Source organism: Barbus barbus (assembly GCF_936440315.1).
Source record: "Barbus barbus genome assembly, chromosome: 42".
NCBI classification, from domain to species: domain Eukaryota; kingdom Metazoa; phylum Chordata; class Actinopteri; order Cypriniformes; family Cyprinidae; genus Barbus; species Barbus barbus.
In genome coordinates this window covers 26,798,927-26,822,041 of record NC_136720.1, presented here as the reverse complement: position 1 = coordinate 26,822,041, position 23,115 = coordinate 26,798,927, and the positions used below count along the sequence as shown (strand labels likewise).

The window sequence follows — 23,115 nt, the reverse complement described above, 5'->3', positions numbered from 1 at the left end:
GTCAGCTCACACATCACATCATCGGATGTTTGTACCTGGTTAGTTTCCTCTTCTTCAGCGCCGTTTTGCTCCTACAGGTGAAACACAGACAGACGCGTCACTGAACTGAGATCAAACCTCATCACAACACAACAAACTGCATCTCTGCTAATAAACACTCTTCAGATCCTACAAACTAAACATGCATTTCAGGCTGATGGAGCTTCAGTGCTGTGTCTGAAACCACAGATAATAACTCACATTCACTCATTCTGGAGCATTTAAAGCATTAATCAAGGGCTTTTATTAACTGTTCTACAAAAAACAAAAAAAGTGCTATTTGAGCAGTATCATTTTATTTATATATTAGTTTATAATGAATATTTATTAATAAATATGTAGATCTCTATATATATATTATATAATTTATATTTTATACATTTATAAATTTACTATACTGAAATTAATTTAACTGAGATAATTAAAAAATATATATTGTTTACATTTTAAAATAATTTTATTATATATTCATTTAGAATTAATATACATATTAATTAATAATTTAGATATTTCTCTCTGTCTCTCTCTCTCTATATATATATATATATATATATATATATATATATATATATATATATATATATATATATATATATATATATAATTTGTATAATTTATATTTTATAAATTTATAATCTTTATGAACTCTATACTGAACTTTTTATTTATAATTTTTTTTACATTTTTAAATTTCTATAATATATATTTTTAATAATAAATTATAGTCTTCCACATCACAGTAATCTCATGTTATAATTTATAAAAATTCAATAAATTTTTTTTTTTTAAATAATCTTACATGCTACTGTTTTTTATTGTATTAAATTTCTCTTTCTTTCTTTCTTTGAGGTTCTCCATAACCTTCCATATTATGATTTTGTGATTTATTAAATTATAATAACTGTACATATTTAAATGTAATTATAATATATAATTATATTAGATTCAAGAGTTTTATTTGTCACATACACAATTATACAGAGTATAACCAGCAGTGAAATGTAGATATCATTATAATATAATTAAATAATATATAAAATTTATATTTTAGCATTTTCCACTTCACTTCACTTACTGTATACATGATTTTCTTTACATTAGCACAAACAGCGTAATGTCATTATTTTCTGTGGAGACCAGCGCTCAGCTCGTATCAAACCTGGAGCATTCTTTCAGGAAATCAAGCTAACGGAAAAGGAAGAACCAAGCAGATCAGCTCAAGTCTCTCGAGTGAAAATCTGCATTGAGTCCGACTCAGAATCGCAGAGCTGGAGCAAACATGCAGGCCGTGAGAGCGAGCGTCATGCGTTAGTGTCATGCGTCGAGGCGCTGATAAACACAGACAAGAGCACAGATGCAGATCCGGCCTCTGATCCGTTACCCATAATGCACTACAGTGTGTGTGTTTGTCTGTCCGCCGGCCGCCGGACCCCGCGCTGCTACTTACCACGGATTAATATAAAAGGCCAAAAGATAGTCAGTCCAAAGGCAGGATGGCAGAAGCGTGAGGAACGCAAAGAGACTCCTGCGCCTGAAGCCGATTGAACAAAACAGAAAGCAAAAGACATAAAAAAAGACCAAGGGCAAAAAGTTGGGGACAAAACATGGTGCTCCATTAGTAATAGTGACACACACAGATGATTGAGCATATTTCATTAGTGTCTGACAGGTTAATGATCGCGTCATGCAGTCAGTGTCTTCATGATGTGTGAATCTGTGATTGCTAACGCCGGATATTAACACCAAACACACCAAAATCACAAATCCATCCGAATCAATCCAGACCCATATTAAACCTCTCTCTGTTTCTAACGCATCGATCATGAAGCTGATACAAAACATACATTTACTTGATGATGTAAAATTACATAAAATATGGTTTCAGGAGAACTATATCAAACTGAAGCGAGTGTTTGCATAAAACAAGAACAAATATCTGCCAATGGGGTCAGAAAAATCAACTTCATTCAATGGGAAAACGTCTCGGTTATGTATGTAACCCTCGTTCTCTGAAGGAGGGAACGGAGAGGTCATGTTTGTGACTGAAGAATTGGGATCTCGCCAGAGAGACCAATCCACTTTGAGTGTAACTAAACAAGCCAATGGACATTGGCATGCAGTATTTCGCATCTGGGTGCCACACCCCGCAGCGCGGGTATAAGAGGCAGCAGGTGCACCGCATTAATTCATGTTTTTGCTGAGGAGCCGAGCCGGTGACTCAGCATTTCAGCTGTGGTACAGCGACTGTGGCAACGGGACGTCTCTGTTCCCTCCTTCAGGGAACGAGGGTTACATAACCAAGACGTTCCCTTTCAGTCGGTCACACAGAGTCACGTCGGTGACCAACAAATTGGGATCCCTACCAAAGCGCCACAGGAGCTGCCCCCTCCAGTGCCCTGTGTAGGCCCCCTGGACCTTCCTATAAGGCAGACGATAGGACCGGGCTCTACACAGAGAAGGTCAACTACTGCAGTTCTCTGAGCAAACCAACAGTAGGACTTGGATAACACTGGGAAAGCATGCCCTTCCACGTGGAAGATGCACACTGCGGAGTCACCTCCTCCCAGAGGGGGTTAAGTGACATTTACTCATGTGAAGTAACCCCGTAGGGCCCTATTGCACAAGGAAATCTCTGAGATGGCTCAGGCTGCATCATTTAGAGACGGCAGAATGTGGTCTGCCAGGGAAAACACAGCCCTAGTAAGTGTACCGTGGAAATACGGTTGGGATGCCAACAGGGTCACTCATATGGACACTAGCCTCACACCAGATTTCAAGAATTCATTGGCTGAAAGGCCTGGCGCTGGACGCTCCGCCACGTCTGGACGCCAGAGTGCTGGAGGACTCGACAGGGTTAGCCCGGTAGGGAACTCTCCGGAGAATTTAGGCATTAAGGACGCAGCAAGCCGACTCTGAACCAGGCTTCTCAGAGCCTCTACCCGTTTGAGGTGAGAACACAGGAGGAAACTGGCTATAGAAGGCTATAGAACCTAGTGAACGTGTTAGGAGTTGCCCAGCCCGCAGCTCTACAGATGTCTGGACAGGCTGGGCGTCCTGCCTGCGACCGGCTCCACGATGCTGCCTGGTGGAAGGCTGCTGCGGCTGCATAGGAGCGGGGCGACGAGTAGGCTGAGGGACTGCAGACAGGGTGGAAGCAGCAGGTTTCCTCCGGCGCATGATGTGTTTGATCGCCTCAGTCTGTTTCTGTGCTGCCGAGAACTGCTGGGCAAAGCTCTCGACAGCGTCGCCGAAGAGACCGGTCTGCGACACGGGAGCATTCAGGAACTGTACCTTCTCATGCTCCTTTATGTCAGCTAGACACAACCAGAGATGGCGCTCCTGGACAACTACCGTGGACATCGCACGACCCAAAGACTGTGCGGTCACCTTCGTCGCTCGAAGTGCGCTGTTCATGTAGAACCGCCAGGTCGTGACCACCCTTGTGCAGGTCTTTCAGGGCTTTGGCATGGTGGACCTGCAGTAACGCCATGGCGTGGAGGGCGGAAGCCGACTCTCCACAAGCTCTACAAGCACTGCCAGTTAGACCTGACGAATACTTACAAGCCCGCAGAGTGGTAGCGGCTGTTGGACACAGTTGCATGGCCACAGACCGCTCCACAGAGGGGATGCCCGTGTACCCCAAAGTGGGGTGGTGAGGGCGGAGGAGCTACAAGAACAGCTACAAGATTTGTTTCGGGCAGTAAAATGGGCACCGAAGGAAACGCGTGGTGCACTCTGTCCAGCAGAGGGCCCAGCGCGCTCCGTCGGCAGCTCCATCAGCTGTGGAGTGCTTGAGGGGTGAGGAACTCCACTTGGGGAAGCCCTCACCGTGATCCTCAAATCACCTCTGACTCCAACGGACGCAGCGCCGCCCCGGGTGCCAGGACAAACGCTGGATCGCGGCAGAGGCAGAGGGAGTCTGCCATGTTTGACATAGCACAGTCTTTTATCCAACTCCACGAAAGCTTCCTCTGTGTGCTGAATGCCCAGACACGTGAGGCTGCAATTGTGACCATCCTGAGGCGCCAGGAAACAACCACACTCTGAAATGCACGGGTGATAAGACATCTTTAAAAAGACGTGATCACCTGTGTTGCAGTTTTAGAGAAATGCTCTTTTAGTGCTGAAGCACGCAGGGGGGCTGGCCACCGCACACTCCTGATGTGGCTGTCAGTACGAACTCGATAGCTGCAGGACCGTGACCACCGCTGCTGTTGCCGTAACGCCCGCACTCTCGTTCTCTCTTCAACACCGAAGTAGAGAGCAGTAGTGATGCATCACTGAAAAGCAAAAAGATTAATCAATGCGGTGCACCTGCTGCCTCTTATACCCGCGCTGCGGGGTGTGGCAGCCAGATGAGAAATACCGCATGCCAATGTCCATTGGCTCGTTTAATACACTCGAAGAGGATTGGTCTCTCTGGAGAGATCCCAGTTCGTCGGTCACCGATGTGACTTGGAGTGACCGACTGAAAGGGAACAAGATTTTTCTGACCCCACTGGCAGATATTTGTTCCTGTTTTATGCAAAAACTTAATACATTTTTTTTTTTAAATGTTGATACATTTTTCTGAAAATCTATATCTAAAACTCTTATGCTATTCTAAAAAACAGCTAACACAAAGCCAGTTTTTAATTTACTGAACTGAATTTTAATAATCTTAAATGTGTTATTTTTACATATAAACTAATATATAAATAAAATGATTTAATAATACATATGTTTTAATAATGATGTAGCTCTCTCTTTCTCTCTCTCTCTCTCTCTCTCTATATATATATATATATATATATATATAGTATATAAATTGTATAAACTTAATTATACTGAAATGAACTTTGATAATTTTACTTTTTTATTATGTTTACATTTTTAAATAATTTTATTATATAATAATTTAGAATTTGTATACATATTAACTAATAATTTAGATATTTATTTCTCTCTCTCTATATATATATATATATATATTTTAATTTATATTTCATATATTTATCATTTTTATGAACTCATTTATACTGAACTGAAATATAATTAAGCTTTAAATACATTTGATTATTTTTTCATTTTTTAAATCATTTTATTTATATATTAATTTATATGATATACATTTATAATAATAAATAATGCTTTTAAATTAATAATTTATTTTTTTCCTGCTCTCTATATATAATGGAATTTGGATTTATATCATTTTATAAACTTAATTTTACTGAACTGAATTTGAAATTAAAAATAGGACATAAAGTCATGTTTTCGTTGCTTCACGAGTCGTGCTCTAAACATCTCAGCAGAAAGTGAGAGAAAAAACATAATTTGACTTCATTACCAGGCCAAAATCTGCCTTTACTGACCCTCTTTAAGCTCTTATATTAATCATGTGTGTGTGAGCGACGACTGTGATCACAAACATCAGAACCGATGCTTCTGGAACAAACGAGTCCCGCGAGTCGACACTGTCTGTCTGTGTGTGTGTGTGTGTGTGTGTGTGTGTGTGTGTATGTATGTGTGTGTTTGATTGACAGCGAGAAACACAGGAGCTCCTACCAGTTATACGGCAGCTTCCCGTCTCGCTCGAAAGAGGCGAAATTCACGAAGGTTTCAGCGCCACACTCCCTGAAAATGACAGAAAGCTCAGAAAATGTAGTTAAAAGTAGCAGTAATTTCATCAATCCAAACTAACTCAACGCAGTTTCAGATTCTGAACGTTTTTTGTTCACATGAAGTCTAAACATCACAATCCATGATATAAAAATAATGCTCTTCCCTGGCATTTTCGTTTTGTTTTCCATTATTAAATGAAGTAATAAATAAATAAATTAGTGCTGTCAAGAGATTAATCACGATTAATCACATCAAAACAAAATTTTGGTTTACATAACATATAAGAGTGTACTGTTTATATTTATGATGTATATATAAATACACACACATGTATATATTTAAGAAAAAAAGTGTTGTTTATATATTAAAAATATTCATATATATTAGCAATTATATGAATATAAATATATACATGGAAATGTATTCTGTATGCATGTGTATTTATATATACATAATAAATATACACAGCATACACACATATATTATGTAAACAAAACCTTTTATTTAGCATGTGATTAATCACGATTAATCGTTTGACAGCATTAAAATAATAAACAAGCCCAGTCCAGGTGACATAAAGTAACACAAAAGTAACGTAATGCATTACTTTCCATCAAAAGTAACGCAATTAGTTACTTTTTTTAAAGAATAAAGCAATATTGTAATGCATTACTTTTAAAAGTAACTTTCCCACGCTGTTTTTCCAAACACGCTTTTCTTCAGAAATACAACCATCATCGTTATGAGTAAATAATGACAGAATTTGTGTTTAGTGTAAACTACAGCTTTAAAAATATCTAAACATTCATAAATCATGATACATTTACTGGAGAAGCAAAATGACTGAAGAAATTAGTCTTGGTTTCATAAAAAATGCATCAAAATGAGTTTTTGCTTAAAACAAGAACAAATATCTGCCAATGCAGTCAGAAAAATAATCTCATTTCCCTTTTAGCTAGATTGTTCATTAACAGATATTTGTTCTTGTTTTTAGCTTTAAAACACTTGCTTTTGATGCATTTTTCAACATTTCAAGTCATTTAATATTTCAAGTACTGGAGAATGATAAAAACACTGAATCATAAATCAAGTTCTTTATGATTTTTGTTGCAAATACAATTTTTGTCAAGTTTGGAAGCATCTGAAGTGGTTTAAGATCAGGCTTCGCTGAATATAACATACTCATTTTCTATTAATATCAAAAAGCATACTCACTTAATTGATCAAAATATAATCATTTTGCATCTCAAGTAAATCATGATTTCAGAATTTTTACATATTTCGACTGGAAAATGACAAAAGTACTAAATAAGAACATGATTTTTGTTGATGTACACCACCAACGTTTTTGAACAGTAATGTTTTTTAAAGAAGTCTCTTCTGCTCAGCAAGCCTGCATTTATTTAGTAAAAAATACAGTGTAAATTGTGAAATATTATTTTAATGTAAAACAGCTGTTTTCTGTGTGAATATGTGTTAAACTGTAATGTATTTCTGTGATCTGCAGCTGTATTTTCAGCATCATTACTCCAGTCTTCAGTGTCTCATGATCTTCAGAAATCATAATAATATACTGATTTACTGCTCAACAAACATTTCTGATTATTATTATTATCAATATTTAAAACAGCTGAGCACAAGAAAGAAAGAAAGATCCAAAGATCAGCATTTATCTGAAATAAAAAGCTTTTGTAACATTATACAGACTATACCCTTCAAAAGCTTGGGAAAGATTTTTGGGAAAGAAATTATAGAAATAAATACTTTTATTCAGCAAGGATGCATTAAATTGATCAAAAGTGATGATAAAGACATTTATAAAGTTACAAAAGATTTCTATTTCAGATAAATGCTGTTCTTCTGAACTTTCTATTCATCAAAAAACCTGAAAAATTCTACTCAGCTGTTTTCAACATAATAATAATAATAATAAATGTTTTTTAAGCAGTAAATCAGAATATTAGAATGATTTGTGAAGGATCATGTGACTGGAGTAATGATGCTATAAATTCAGCTTTGAAATCACATAAATGACACTTTAAAATATATTCAAAGCAGTTATTTTAAATAATAAAAATATTTCACAATATTACTGCTTTTGCTGTATTTTGTATCAAATGAATGCAGGCTTGGTGAGCAGAAGAGACTTTTGAGTGGTGGTGTATTTTCCTCCATCAGTCTGATCACTAACGGGTTGAGAAGCTCGTTAGCGTGAGATGTTGCTCACCGGCTCAGCTCCATGTGTTTCTTGCGCAGCACCAGCAGAAAGAGCACCAGCAGACTGATGAGCAGAACGCTGAGAACCGCCAGCGCCGAGATCGCTGCCACACTCGGGTTCATCTCGCGCACTGCACACACACACACACACACACACACACACACACACACACATTCTACAGCTACTGTATATAAGTATTCTCTGTTCTTTGCTCAAGGCAATATCAGCGATGGTTGTGGTGCCGGAGAGATCTTCAGCTGGTCTCGAAGCAGCATCTGATTTAATCATTGAACTCTTTTAGAGACAGCAGGTGGATCCCAGTGTCTTGTGACTTCATGAGGTCTGGAAATTCCCTAAGAAATGTCTTATATAAGGCCTTTCATTTTTCTTTGTTCTGCTGTGCCTCGTCTGAAACACACCAGCTGAGGTAACACTCTTGCTAACAAGTGTGGTGTTTTACTTAATAAACCACTTTCTCAATAAAACAAATACAATATCACGTGTGGTGTATTTGAATTGGTATTGTTTTGTTTCAAAAAGTTGTTTCAACTTAAAATAATTTGTTACCCCCACTGACTTAAAATGTATAGTTTGGTCAACTTGAAATTTTAAGTTACTCAATGTTAATTTAAGGGAAAACTGGAACATTTTAGTTGACTAAACTAAAAAGTTTAAGTCAGCGGGGTAACAAATTATTTTAAGTTGAAACAACAATTTGTTTTACAGTGTCCAAAGTAAAGGCATACTTGCAATAGGGCAATTGCTTTATTTCCTCTACAACATGCAGCAGATACATATTTACCTTTATGAGGCCTTTCCAGGACATAAACAAAATAAAATACACCCTTAGACATAATATATTAACCAAATACATTTAACAATGAGGCATGGTAATTGTATTTGTACGCATGTTATACAACACTGTGTATTTCAGATGTTTTCTGTTCACTCGTTACGCATCAAATCAGAGCTCAAAACTACGAAAGCCCATTCAAACATTCAATAAAAAAATAAGGTAATTGCTACTTTTTTCTCGTAATTGCGTGTTAAAAATCTGAATTGCATGTTTGGTAACACTTTAGAATAGGGAACACTTATTCACTATTAACTACGAATTTTCCCTCAATAAATTCCTAATTTGCTGTTTATTACATTTACATTTACATTTATGCATTTAGCAGACGCTTTTATCCAAAGCGACTTACATTGCATTCAAGTTACAGTTTTTACATTTTTTCAGCTCTTGCTTTCCCTGGGAATCGAACCCATGACCTTGGCGTTGCTAGCGCCATGCTCTACCATTTGAGCTACAGGAAAGCCTATTAATAGTTAGTAAGGTTGTTGTTAAGTTTAGGTATTGAGTAGGATTAGAGATGTAGAATAAGGCATTAATATGTGCTTAATTAGTACTAATAAATGACTAATATTCTAATAATATGCATGCTAATAAGCAACTAGTTAAGAGACCCATAAAGTGTTATTGCATGTTTATATCTCGCAATTCTGATTTTTCTCACAATCATGACTTTATTTCTAATAATGGCAATTTTATTTCTCGGAATTGCAAGTTTACATTGAGAGGAAACAGAATTGCGAGAAAAGTCAGAATTTCAAGATATAAACTTGCAATTCCGAGAAATAAAATTGCCATTATTAGAAATAAAGTCATGATTGTGAGAAAAGTTAGAATTGTGTTTATATCTCGCAGTTCTGACTTTTTTCTCACAGTTGTGAGTTCGTCACGCAGTTCTGGAAAGAAGAAGTCTGAATTGCAAGAACACAAGTTGTATTTGTTATACAGTGGTGGAACCAGGCTTCCGTATGAAGCTGCTGAGTGTGTGAAGTGCTGTAGAGTCTGGAGTCAGAGTGTGGGATGGAAGTGTTTGCTCACCGGCTGTGCTGACGGTGATGTACGCCGGGTCACTGATGCTGCTGTAGCTGCTGCTGACCACAGTACAGTTATATGAGGTGGACGGCTGCAGTCTGGATACGGTCACAACATGAGCGGCGGTCAGCAGCGGCTCTCGCACCTTCTGGAGCAGAACACACACACATAATAAACCAGCTGTTCATTCAAGGTTCTGGATCCAGTTAATAAGTTCAACATGTACTAATACATTAATAAAATCAAAAGTTGCATCTGTTATTATTATTTAATGGACCTGAGCAAACATAAACTGCAGAATGTGAAGTTTTCATTAGTTAATATTAGTTTAACTGTATTAGTTAAGATGCAATGACAATAAAAAATATTTCTAAAGCATTTATTCATTCTGGTTAAAAAGTTCAACACTTACTAATAGATCATTAAATTCAGAAATTGCATCTGTTAATATTATTTAATGGACCTGAGCAAACATAAACTAACAACTATTAGTAACTAATGTCTTGCTCAATGTTAATTAATGCAAAAACACTTCTAAAGCATTTATTATTCTTAATGTTAACTTTAACATTTATTAATAAATTATTGAAATCAAACAGTATCAATATATTTAATAATAATATCGATATTATTTAACGGAGCTAACATGAGCTAATTTACAATAAACCATTTAAAGATGAATTAAACATTAATAAATACTGTAACAAATGGTTTTTAATGTTAGTTTGCATTGCATTAATGTTAACTCATAGGACTTTACAGTAAAGTGTCAATCAATTCTGAATCATGCATTATTTGTTAATATAAGTTATTGCATTAACTAACATGAATGAACAACGAGCAACTGATTATTATTAATTTCTTTTTTACATTTTTATTTGTTAATGTGAGTTTAAAAAAATACAGTTGTTTGTTGTTTATGTTAATCCTCAGTGTTTTGCCAAAAGTGTTTTATGAAATTGAAAACTGAGTCAAAGGCTGAGAATTAGTGTCTGGTTTTGTAGATCTGGTGTGTGCTTCTGCTGTTTGAGTGACAGCTTTCAGAAACTGTGTGACAAATAAAGATTGTGTGTAACTGATGTTAAGTCCTACTCATTATCAGTTCAACTAAAGTTAACAAATGAAGCCTGAATGTAAATTATTAATGAATTACAGTGCACACATTCCTCCTGTTTTTACCATCAAACACAAAACCATTAAGAACACAAATAAAGCTGCTTAAAAGGTTTTTCACAGCAATGCCACAGAAGAACCATTTTTGGTTCCACAAAGAAGCATTCAGTCAAAGAACCATCTCTTTCTTAGCTTTTTATGATCTGAAGAACATTCTTTCGCAACAAAGAAGCTTTTGTGAAAGGTTCTTCAAATGTTAAAGGTTCTTTATAGAACCATTTACAGTTTTTCCTCGATTGCTTAAACACATTTCTTGAAACTATGCCGTAAACAGGAATCCATAACTTGTAACTCAATTCCCCAAACTTCCTATATTCAGGTCAAAATGAAGCTCTCCACTCAAAACAACTCAATCTTGCTGAAAAACCAGACTTTGCTCTCAGACATGACACACACACAGTCAAAAACACACACACTACAGAACAGTTTTACACACTGATGAGATCAATTCAAAACAATACTATAAAAACCGGTAATAAGTGTTGCTTGTGGTGCTCCCCAAATGTTTTATTCCTCAGTTTAATGTAGAGTAGAGTACAATACAGCAAACAACTAAAATAATTATTCTGCCCCAGTATCCCGTCTGTGGTCTGGGACGGGCCAAAGAACCTCTTCAACATCAGGGGCTATACAGCGGGGGTAAAATGCTCTCGCATGCCTGTGTCCTTCTGTCATTGTTCACAAACAAGATACTTGCTGATGTTGTCAGTATAACTCTGCTCTCTGTTAGTATTTCCTGATGTAAACTATGGGAACAGTTTGGATGACAGTCACTGTACTGAGATGCAGAAGGCTGTGCTTCTTATGAATGCCATATATCCTTTCAAAAGTACAAATGTACTCATTACTGTATGTGGGATATTGATTGAAAAAGACTGGATATGATTCACAGTTACACTTTTACTAGTGATCTGACCCAAAAAAACACATTACAACGTCATTGTGAATAGAATAGAAAAATACATGTGCACAAAGGCGTAAATAAAAATGAGAAAGGTAAAAACTACAATTCATGGCAAATTTATAAAAATCTAATAGAAATGTGCAGAAAATATGCTTGAAAATTTATGACAACTAGATCAACCATTTTGCATTTACTGTAATGACTAGAACTAATGACCAGATGTTTTGAGGGGTAGCACTACAGCACAGAGAACTATATAATATATTTTGAGCAACATGACAAAAGCAACTGATAATATAGGAAAGAGCAGATAAATGAACATAATCAGTTGCATGAATGTACCAAAGCAACTTGTTCAAAAGAATTTCTTTTTTTCTTTTTTATGATGTGCACAAGTCACTAGATGATGTGGAGGTTGAACAAGTAGTTTTGAGAATTTTCACCTTAGCCCTTTATCCATCGAAGGTTCTGATTGGTGTGTGATACATTTTGACTCCTAGTGTTTCCTCTTGGGTAACTGTGTGCTAATTGAGCTCAGACTTGAGTGAACAATATTGAATGTTAGTGTTTTCTAAATGAGCACATGGTGTAAAGACTGAGAAATGTAGGATTTGTGTGTAGAGTTTTGCAGGAACAGTTCACCAAATCTGACTCATGTGTTAAAGCAGGGAATAGTAGTTTAGGGAAATGGGTGTGCTTTTTGAAAAATGGCGTTATGGTTTTGAAATTTTAGTTCTAAAGCCTAGTTATAGTGTTTTAGCAATCAAGAAAAACTGTAAACAAAATAGGTTCTTCTATGGCATTGTGAAGCAACTTTATTTTTAAGAGTATCTCCATCACATCTCCAGATGTTTGCATGCATGTATTGATCAGTAGCTCTTACTTTGCTCTCTCTGTTGACTCCCAGCGGTCTGCAGACGATCTGATAGAAATCCACGACGCCTTGCTCCGTCCAGAGCAGTGTGACGGCCGTGTCGGTGGTGTTGAGCGCGTAAAGCGACTTCGGAGGAGCCGGTTCTGTTCGCAAAACAGCCAAACGCCACACTACTTACAAGCTCCTCCAAGAAAACCGCTTAGAAACAAGTAAAAAAGGAAGACGAAACACACAGCCACAACAATCCTGACACGTTCTGAACAGGAAGTCAAAGCTAAACGAGTTATTATTAGAACAGAAAACACTCTCTAGCAGCGATTTTACTTTTGGTTCAGGATTTAATGTGCGAATAGATTCATTAAAGGAACAGCCAAATAGTTGCAATCCAAGATTGTTTCTTCATCAGGTTTGGAGAAATGTAGCATTGCATCAGTGTCTCAGCAATGGATGCTCTGCACTGAATGGGTGCCGTCAGAATGAGATATGATAAAAACATCACAATAATCCACATGTAATCCACACCACTCCAGTCCATCAGTTAACATCTGGAGAAGACAAAAGATGAAACAAATCCAGCATTAAGATGGTTTTAACTAAAATCCGAGTCCATAATAATAACACTTCCTCCAGTGAAAGTGTTCTGGTCTGAATCAGGAGAGAACTCTGCACAGATCAAGCAGCGTTTACAAGCCAAAACAGCTCTTAACAAATGCACTATATTGTCAAAAGTATTGGCACCCCCTTCTTTAGAACAGAAAAAGGCACTTCCAAAACTGTGACTACAAAGATGGAAACATATGTATTTAAAAATCCATCTCTGTTGCAACAGTTTTGGAAGTGCCTTTTTCTGTTCTAAAGAAGGGGGTGCCAATACTTTTGTCCATATAGTGTATGTACAAGTCATTGGTGTTTGGTGATGAGTTTTTCGTTTTAGAGTTTTCTGCAGAGCAGTCAAGTTCTTCCACACTGACTAAATCAATAATTTCTTTTTGAACCTTGCCTTATACACAGAGTCATCGTAATGTTAGAATAGAAAAGAGTCCTGTACAAACTCTTGCTATAAAATTAGAAGTCCCTAGAATATCGTTTTTATTAAAAACTGGCTCTAAGATTTGAACTCATGGAAATGACTAAAGTAGTCAAACCTGTTTATTAGAAGGGGGGTGCCAATACTTTTGGCAATATAGTGTATGTGGCTGGATTTTGATGCGAGAGATAACAAGAGACGTACTTTTTCACTGGAAGAAGCGCTATTATTATGGACTTATATTATAGTTAAAAATATCCTAATGCTGGATTAGTTTCAGCTTTTGTCTTCTCCAGATGTTAACTGATGGACTGGAGTGGTGTGGATTATCGTGACGTCTTTATCAGCTCTCGTTCTGACGGCACCCATTCGCCGCAGTGAATCCGCGGCCACTGACCGAGTTTGATGATGTGCGGCGCAGACGTGTTGCGGCTCTTCTCGGTGCAGGCGGAGACCGTCAGGTTGTAGATGTCTCCGGGAGGAAGAGCCAGAGATGCCTTCATCATGTTGCGAGTCACCTATAACACAGTCATCAGGCGCAGTGATGATTCAGAGCCCATAGCAACCGTCTCCATGGAGACACCCAACATTTACACAGGTTTTTTTTAAACTCTTGAGCCTCTATCACTTACACTCTCTATTCGTTTTCTAACTGCTTGTTTTTCTAACAAAAAACAAAAAAACACTAACACTAGCTTTTTCTATTCTATCTACTTGTTTTCTTTGTATGTGTGTGTGTGTGTGTGTGTGTGTATATATATTTGGATGTGTGTTGTATATATACACTCACTGGCCACTTTATTAGGTACACCTTGCTAGTACTGGGTTGGACCCCATTTTGCCTTCAGAACTGCCTTAATTCTTCGTGGCATAGATTCAACAAGGTGTTGGAAACATTCCTCAGAGATTTTGGTCCATACTGACATGATAGCACATCCATGATGTGACTCTCCCGTTCCACCACATCCCACCACCAGCCTGAACCATTGAGACAATGCAGGATGGATCCATGCTTTCATGTTCTTTACGCCAAATTCTGACCCTACCATCTGAATGTTGCAGCAGAAATCGAGACTCATCAGACCAGGCAACGTTTTTCCAATCTTCTATTGCCCAATTTTGGTGAGCCTGTGTGAATTATAGCCTCTGTTTCCTGTTCTTAGCTGACAGGAGCGGCACCCGGTGTGGTCTTCTGCTGCTGTAGCCCATCTGCTTCAGGGTTTGATGTGTTGTGCGTTCAGAGATGGTATTCTGCATACCTTGGTTGTAACGAGTGGTTATTTTAGTTACTGTTGCCTTTCTATCATCTCTAACCAGTCTGCCCATTCTCCTCTGACCTCTGACATCAACAAGGCATTCTTTTCCTCACTGGATATTTTCTCTTTTTCGGACCATTCTCTGTAAACTCTAGAGATGGTTGTGCTTGAAAATCCCAGTAGATCAGCAGTTTTTGAAATATTCAGACCAGCCCGTCTGGCACCAATAACCATTCCATGTTCAGTCTCTTAAATCCTCTTTCTTCTCCATTCTGATGCTCGGTTTGAACTTCAGCAAGTCGTCTTCACCACATCTAGATGCCTAAATGCATTGAGTTGCTGCCATGTGATTGGCTGATTAGCAATTCATGTTAACAAGCAATTTAATGGGTTTACCTAATAAAATGGCCGGTGAGTGTATATATATATATATATATATATATATATATATATATATATATATATATATATATAAAAACCTTGTTACGTGTACTGCGTTGGGCTATCTGAGACTTGTCATAGCACTTATATTTTATTGCTCTTTTGTTGGTTTTGATTGCTTCTATTGTCCTCATTTGTAAGTTGCTTCGGATAAGCGTCTGATAAATGACTAAATGTAAATATAAATGTTTCAGTGGAAAGTAAACAAATCCTGCTCTCGGAGCATCTTAACATCTCGGCTAGGCTTTGTGTGGAAACATTTAGTCGTTGCTAATTAAGTGAGATTAATATGTGTGCTGGGTAATTGGATTCATTACAGACTAACGGCGCAGTGAGGAGCACAGAGAGAGTTTTACCTCACATTACCGCGGTAAATGACTACGGTATATCATCCTGAGCAGAAAGTGAGCAGTGATTTACTGTCATGCAGCGTTTCATCAGTGTCGGACAATACTTAAACATTATAATTACAATTTATTAATGATAAATAAAATTAGATTTGAAAATAAAAAAGATGGGCGTCATTTAATAACAGAAAATATAATGTAGTTTTTAAAATTATTATATTTATTTAGTCTTTTTTTATTAACGTATGAGTGGTTTGAGAAAAATATCATCATATGAAAAAAGGGAATGGAAATGCCCATAAACAAATATGACTTGAAATAAACATTTACCTACAGAAAATATACTAAAATAACAACAACTTAATAAAACATTTATTCAGAACCCCCCCAAAAAACTATATATGATAAAAACAACAAATTAACTAAAACTACAAAAAGTTCAAATGAAACAGAAAATATAGTTAAATAACAAAAACTAAAACTTAAAACTCAAATTTTATTAAAAAAAATTCAGACATAACAAAAAAAACCATAAATTTGAAAAAAATGACTAAAACAACTAAACTTAAACAGAAAATATAGTTAATAACAAAAACAAAAAATGAAAACAAATTTAATAAAAACTTATTCAGACATTTAAAAAAACCTAATAAATATGAAACAAATTTACTAAAACTACTAAAATGAGACAAAATCTAATTTAAAATATTAACAAAAACCATGACAGTAAATCAATGACACTAAAGTAACACTGACAGAAATGAATGGAATGTAAATAGAATGTAACAAGGAAGTATTAAAAAAGACACCTAAAAATAGGCTTCTTTTTCTTATTTTGTTTCATGTCTCATGTGCCCAAAATCTCCTGTTTAGTCTGTGTTTAACTGGACAGGACCAGGACCAGTGAAGGTTGTGTATTGAGACTCACGTCGATGGAGTAGCGTCTCCTCGAGCCCTTCTTTCCTTCGGCTGTCAGCTGCCAGTGCAGCATGCGTGAGTGTGAGAGATCGGTGAACAGATCGCCGTACGTCCAGCGCACAAACAGCATCCCGTGAGCGTAATCCACCGACGAGATGTGAGGAGCTTCAGGAGCTGCCCATCAAACACACACTCAGTGAGTCATTTAACCCTTTTTTTGTCAGCTGAAACTCTTTGACGTAGTATATTTTAATATATGTGACCCTGGACCACAAAACCAGTCATAAGTGTCACTTTTTTGAAATTGAGATGTATACATCATATGAAAACTGAATAAATAATCTACGATGATTTAATCTCTGTGAAGAGCGGCGCACCTGTGACGAAGCTGACGGTAGAAGCATCGCAGCAGCTCAGCGGCGGATCGCCCCACGTCACCATCGTCACACGGAAGTTATAGAACCAGGCCGGCAACAGATCCGTCACTCTCTGAGGATGGAAATCAGAGGAAATTCAAATTAAAACGGTTAACCCATTTAATCCCATCGGTTATAATAGTGACCGTGAGAAGTGTTTTCATTGATAAAGCTCTAAAAATGTTACTGACTGGTGCATTTCCAGCAAATATGGAAAAAATAAAGGCTCTCAATTAAATATGTGCAGTGTCACATAATTAGTGCAACTTGTCACATGACCAGAGCCGTTTACTTCCTGTTTGCACCTTTTGAAGATGATGCCTGCATCAAAGCTCCAAAACAAAAGGCTAGTAAAGTGTGTTAACAAAGATATGACAAAGATTTTTGGTACACATCATCTTTAAGGTGTCAAGCATTAATATATGAATTCACATATATTCAGTTTTGTTGAGTGTCATCATAGAATGAGTAAACATCTTGATGGTCACAATAGTGACCGGTGGGATAACAATACATATAAATCCAGTTGCTAGTGAAAAATGCACTATAGTGTTGTAATGACAAAATATTGCACTAAATTAAAAGTTCAAATATTACAAATAAGTTACAATATTGATGTTGTAATACTGGTAGCACTAATATAACAATTTTATGATATATGTTACTATAAAGTAACAATTTTGAAATATGTTGATGGTTGTATTTTTAGTATTTTATCTCAGTGTTCGTATCAGTGTTGTGTAAGGTTGTTTTATTTTTTTTAAAGCATAATAGTAACCCTAGAATGTGAGCAAAAAGAGTTTCAAACTGCTGGGCTGAGATACATACAAATTTGAGAAATATGTTAATTCTGTACACACATTTTCCCACCAACACAATTTTACACACACTTCCAAAACATTTAAAAAGTAATTATTGATTATTTCAAAGGGTTACTAATGACACATCATCTGGATATTTTCATGTCTGAAAAAATGTAACGAGTTAATTAGCACCTCAGACCTCGTCTGCATGCAGAGTCTCCTTAAATATGATAATAATAATTATGCATAAACACTATGTTTCAATTTCTCCCGTCTCAGCCGTGACTCATGAGGCATCATAATTAGCATCTCTACTGATCATCGGAGCTGGTTCATTAAATGATTACAGAAACGAGGATTCTGACTCCAAACCCTACATTAAGGCAGATTTTCATTCAAATGAACTGCACCAGACCCATTTGAGTTTTATTGAGATACTATAGTTTCAATTAATATTTTCTAATTTAATATTAATACTAAAATAACAACATTTTAAACTAAAAACTGAAAATTATTCCGACTATTGAGAAAAAGCAAAAACTAATCAATATGAACAAAAACAACAAATTTACTAAAACTACCAAAATAAAGTTAAACAGAAAAAGTTAATTTTTTAGTAATTGTTAGTAATACTTCTTATTTTTTGAATGCCTATTTAGTTTTTATTCATGTAATTTTGGTTTTAGTTTGTTTTTTAGTACATGAAGTTAAACTAAATAAAAATAAGAAATATTGACTTGCAACTAGATGACATTTATACATTTACTTTATGATAGACAGACAGACAGACAGACAGAGACAGACAGACAGATGAGAGACAGACAGACAGACAGACAGACAGACTGACAGACAGACAGACAGAGACAGACAGACAGATGAGAGACAGACAGACAGACAGACAGATGAGGAGACAGACAGACAGACAGACAGACAGACAGACAGACAGACAGACAGACAGACTGACAGACAGACAGACAGAGACAGACAGACAGATGAGGAGACAGACAGACAGACAGACAGACAGACTGACAGACACACTGCCAGACAGACAGACAGACAGAGACAGACAGACAGATGAGAGACAGACAGACAGAGAGACAGATGAGGAGACAGACAGACAGACAGACAGACAGACAGACAGACAGACAGACAGACAGACAGACAGACAGATGAGGAGACAGACAGACAGACAGACAGATGAGGAGACAGACAGACAGACAGATGAGGAGACAGACAGACAGACAGACAGACAGATGAGGAGACAGACAGACAGACAGACAGACAGACAGACAGATGAGGAGACAGACAGACAGACAGACAGACAGACAGATGAGGAGACAGACAGACAGACAGACAGACAGACAGACAGAGAGACAGATGAGGAGACAGACAGACAGACAGACAGACAGATGAGGAGACAGACAGACAGACAGACAGACAGACAGAGAGACAGATGAGGAGACAGACAGACAGACAGACAGACAGACAGATGAGGAGACAGACAGACAGACAGACAGACAGACAGACAGATGAGGAGACAGACAGACAGACAGACAGACAGACAGACAGACAGATGAGGAGACAGACAGACAGACAGACAGACAGACAGACAGACAGATGAGGAGACAGACAGACAGATGAGGAGACAGACAGACAGACAGACAGATGAGGAGACAGACAGACAGACAGACAGACAGACAGATGAGGAGACAGACAGACAGACAGACAGACAGACAGATGAGGAGACAGACAGACAGACAGATGAGGAGACAGACAGACAGACAGACAGACAGACAGACAGACAGACTGACAGACAGACTGACAGACAGACAGACAGACTGACAGACAGACAGACAGACAGACAGACAGACAGACAGACAGATGAGGAGACAGACAGACAGACAGACAGATGAGGAGACAGACAGGCAGACAGACAGACAGACAGACAGACAGACAGACAGACAGACAGACTGACAGACAGACAGACAGACAGACAGACAGACAGAGAGACAGATGAGGAGACAGACAGACAGACAGACAGATGAGGAGACAGACAGACAGACAGACAGACAGACAGACAGATGAGGAGACAGACAGACAGATGAGGAGACAGACAGACAGACAGATGAGGAGACAGACAGACAGACAGACAGACAGACTGACTGACAGACAGACAGACAGACAGAGAGACAGATGAGGAGACAGACAGACAGACAGACAGATGAGGAGACAGACAGACAGACAGACAGACAGACAGACAGATGAGGAGACAGACAGACAGACAGACAGACAGACAGACAGATGAGGAGACAGACAGACAGACAGACAGACAGACAGACAGACAGACTGACAGACAGACAGACAGACAGACAGACAGACAGACAGACAGACAGACAGACAGACAGACTGACTGACAGACAGACAGACAGAGAGACAGATGAGGAGACAGACAGACAGACAGACAGATGAGGAGACAGACAGACAGACAGACAGATGAGGAGACAGACAGACAGACAGACAGACAGACAGACAGACAGAGAGGCAGATGAGGAGACAGACAGACAGACAGACAGACAGACAGATGAGGAGACAGACAGACAGACAGACAGACAGACAGACTGACAGACAGACAGCTAACTATGCTCCCTTTGAACTGTTTAAAAAAAAAAATACAAATCTTGTGTAATCCCAGGCTGTAATCAGAAGCACATTTAAAACTGGAATATAATTTAATTTCATTCACGTGTTTCATAAACACATAATACTTTCTGGATCACAATCTGCCATCAAAATGATACATTTAATTATTCCAGCTGCTGTGAGAAAAGCCTATAAATGATCCTCCACCTGCAGCATCCTCACGTGTGATAGTCTACTAGCCGGGACAACTTCTTTATGTTTACAGACGTGACGTAATGACGCAGTCCATGCTCAAATCTCCTGTGAAAACCTACCTGTACCACTCAAATCAGAAAACATTATAAACTAACCGTTGTGAATCAGGCTAAAGGCAATAGTTTTGAACACTGGCTGGTTATGTACTTGCTCAAATATTGATTTGCAGCTTTAACTTTTTTTCATTTAAAGTTTTTTCAAGTAATTCAATTTTTTTTAAGGTTTTTGTTTTAACAAACAATAATAGACCCTGACCTGCACAAATAAAATTAATCAGAACAAAGCCATACCATTGCAAAATAACACATTTGATTAATTAAACAGGCTGTGGCACATGATGAACTGCAGAACAGGGTAAAATACTAAATTCTATATTATAAAAGACATGTTTTATTCAGGCCATTGCACACTGAGTCCGAAATTCTCGTCCAAAATTTTTCACTTTAAAAAATGAAATGAAACAACCTCACGTTATGTCAATCAAGTTTACACGCTGCCTCCGAAACTTTCGTCCATCATAAAAAAATTCAGACCAGGTTCGATTTTCTGCGTTTTCGCATCCGTAGCAAGCATTTTGACAGGAAAGAATGGTGAATATGAAAAAAACAACAAAAAAGCGCATACGAAAATTTCGGAGTCAGTGTGTAAGGATCTTCAGTGTGCACAGACCTTAAGACTCTTTAAGGGAAGCGTGTGTGATGTTAAGTGGTTAGCAGTGTGTGTGGTTACCACAGAGGCGATGGCGGATGCGGTGGCGGCGATCTCGTAGTAAGTCGTCCACTGAGACGTCTGCGTGGCCGAGTTGAAGAAGAAGGTCTGCAGAACATACTTTCTGAAGGCCACGTTAAACGGCCGCTGCCAGCTGAGGATGACAGCACTTGGACTGAGCGGATAAACCACCAGATCACGCACACCTGTCGGCTCTGACACACCACAGCCAATCAGAGAGCAGAGTCAGTCACAGAGGCGGAGCTTCATCACGCATGCTCATTATGGACCCTTTTCACAAGACTGTGATGACGTGTTTACAGTTTTTTTTTTACTGCTTACAATCTTTATTTGTCACACAGTTTCTGAAAGCTGTCACTCAAACAGCAGAAGCACACACCAGATCTACAAAACCAGACACTAATTCTCAGACTTTGACTCATAAAACACAACACACTATTCTCTGTGCAACACACACAAATCTAACAGGAGTTAATATTCTGGCAAAGGTGTTTGCAAATGTTTGCTTTTGAGATGTTTGTGATATTTTGAATGCAGTGCTTCATTTTGCAAGAGATGTGAGGCGTTTTGCATTTTGTGTACAATTCTTGGATTTGTGTGTAAAGTTTTTAAAAAAAGAGGCAAAGTTTTGAAAATTTGTGTAAGTAGCTGAAAAAAACTAACGGTCATCAGCGTAGTAAATCCTCGAAAGTTTTTCATATTTGTATTTTTTTTTATGTATGTACATTTATAACACTATTCTTTGTATTACATCATCTTTGCATCAAATTACAAAAAAAAACTAGTTAACGGTAATGCAAGGGACGGTAAATTTCTCATTGTTCTCTCTTATGACTGCTGTTATCAGTCTCTCTCAATTGTTTTTCCTTTGATTGAAAGTCCTGAAAACACTGTTGTACAGTTTTTTGCTATTTGAGCAAATAGAAATGCAAAAACTATATTTGTGGTGTTCTCCCATTCACTGCTCTCGAAGTTCACCCAACTATGACGAGAAACCCGGAAATGTGAAATAGGTCCCTAGTGGGTGCAGGACACTATAGTTCATTTATGTTCATTTATTGATCTTTTTCCACCACAGACTGAACACAATGAAGCACTGCTTGGTAATTGGTTGAGCTTAAATTTAAAATGTTCTTAAATTTATCAGCTGACAGCTATTCAACCCAATTCATTACAAACCTTTCTATCAAAGCTATCTGACATTATCAAGATTCATTTGTTCTGACACAGTTTAACTCTGAGCTCTTCTCATATTTTAGTACCATTTTCTAAACTATAGAGAATAAACTGTGATAATGTGAGAAATGTTGAAGCTGTCTGAGTAAATGTTGGTTTGACTGTACTTGCGCTCACCGATGTCGATGATGACCGGCTCGGACGCAGGACTGACCAGCGGGCCGTTCGTGTGATAGACCACCACTCTGTACTGAGCGCCGGGCGTCAGGCTGCTGATGATGTTACTGGTGATGTTCTCCTATCAGAGAGCAGAGAGCAGGTCATGTGACATGCTATGATGTCCTAACACAGGATAATGAAACACTTTTACAGCTAAACTATCAACATTAAACTTCTGGTAAGGGTTAGAC

At 37.7% G+C, this 23,115-nt stretch overlaps 1 protein-coding gene across 3 annotated transcripts in view; it reads right to left on the bottom strand.

Moving 5' to 3' along the window:
- The window catches only part of LOC306861710 (receptor-type tyrosine-protein phosphatase O-like), a 59,449-nt gene that overhangs the window by 13,880 nt on the left and 22,454 nt on the right, over positions 1–23,115 (bottom strand). The window contains exons 8-18 of one of the 3 annotated variants that reach the window (XM_079404124.1): positions 22,883–23,003; positions 21,530–21,723; positions 17,064–17,175; positions 16,697–16,860; positions 14,122–14,242; positions 12,707–12,840; positions 9,753–9,894; positions 7,871–7,991; positions 5,587–5,655; positions 1,487–1,570; positions 36–71 (exon numbers count right to left, since the gene is read on the bottom strand). In XM_079404124.1, coding sequence (XP_079260250.1) covers positions 36–71; positions 1,487–1,570; positions 5,587–5,655; positions 7,871–7,991; positions 9,753–9,894; positions 12,707–12,840; positions 14,122–14,242; positions 16,697–16,860; positions 17,064–17,175; positions 21,530–21,723; positions 22,883–23,003 — 1,298 coding nt within the window. Of the gene's footprint in view, positions 1–35; positions 72–1,486; positions 1,571–5,586; positions 5,656–7,870; positions 7,992–9,752; positions 9,895–12,706; positions 12,962–14,121; positions 14,243–16,696; positions 16,861–17,063; positions 17,176–21,529; positions 21,724–22,882; positions 23,004–23,115 lie in introns of those variants that run through there. The other 2 variants (XM_079404125.1, XM_079404126.1) reach the window with 2 other exon arrangements.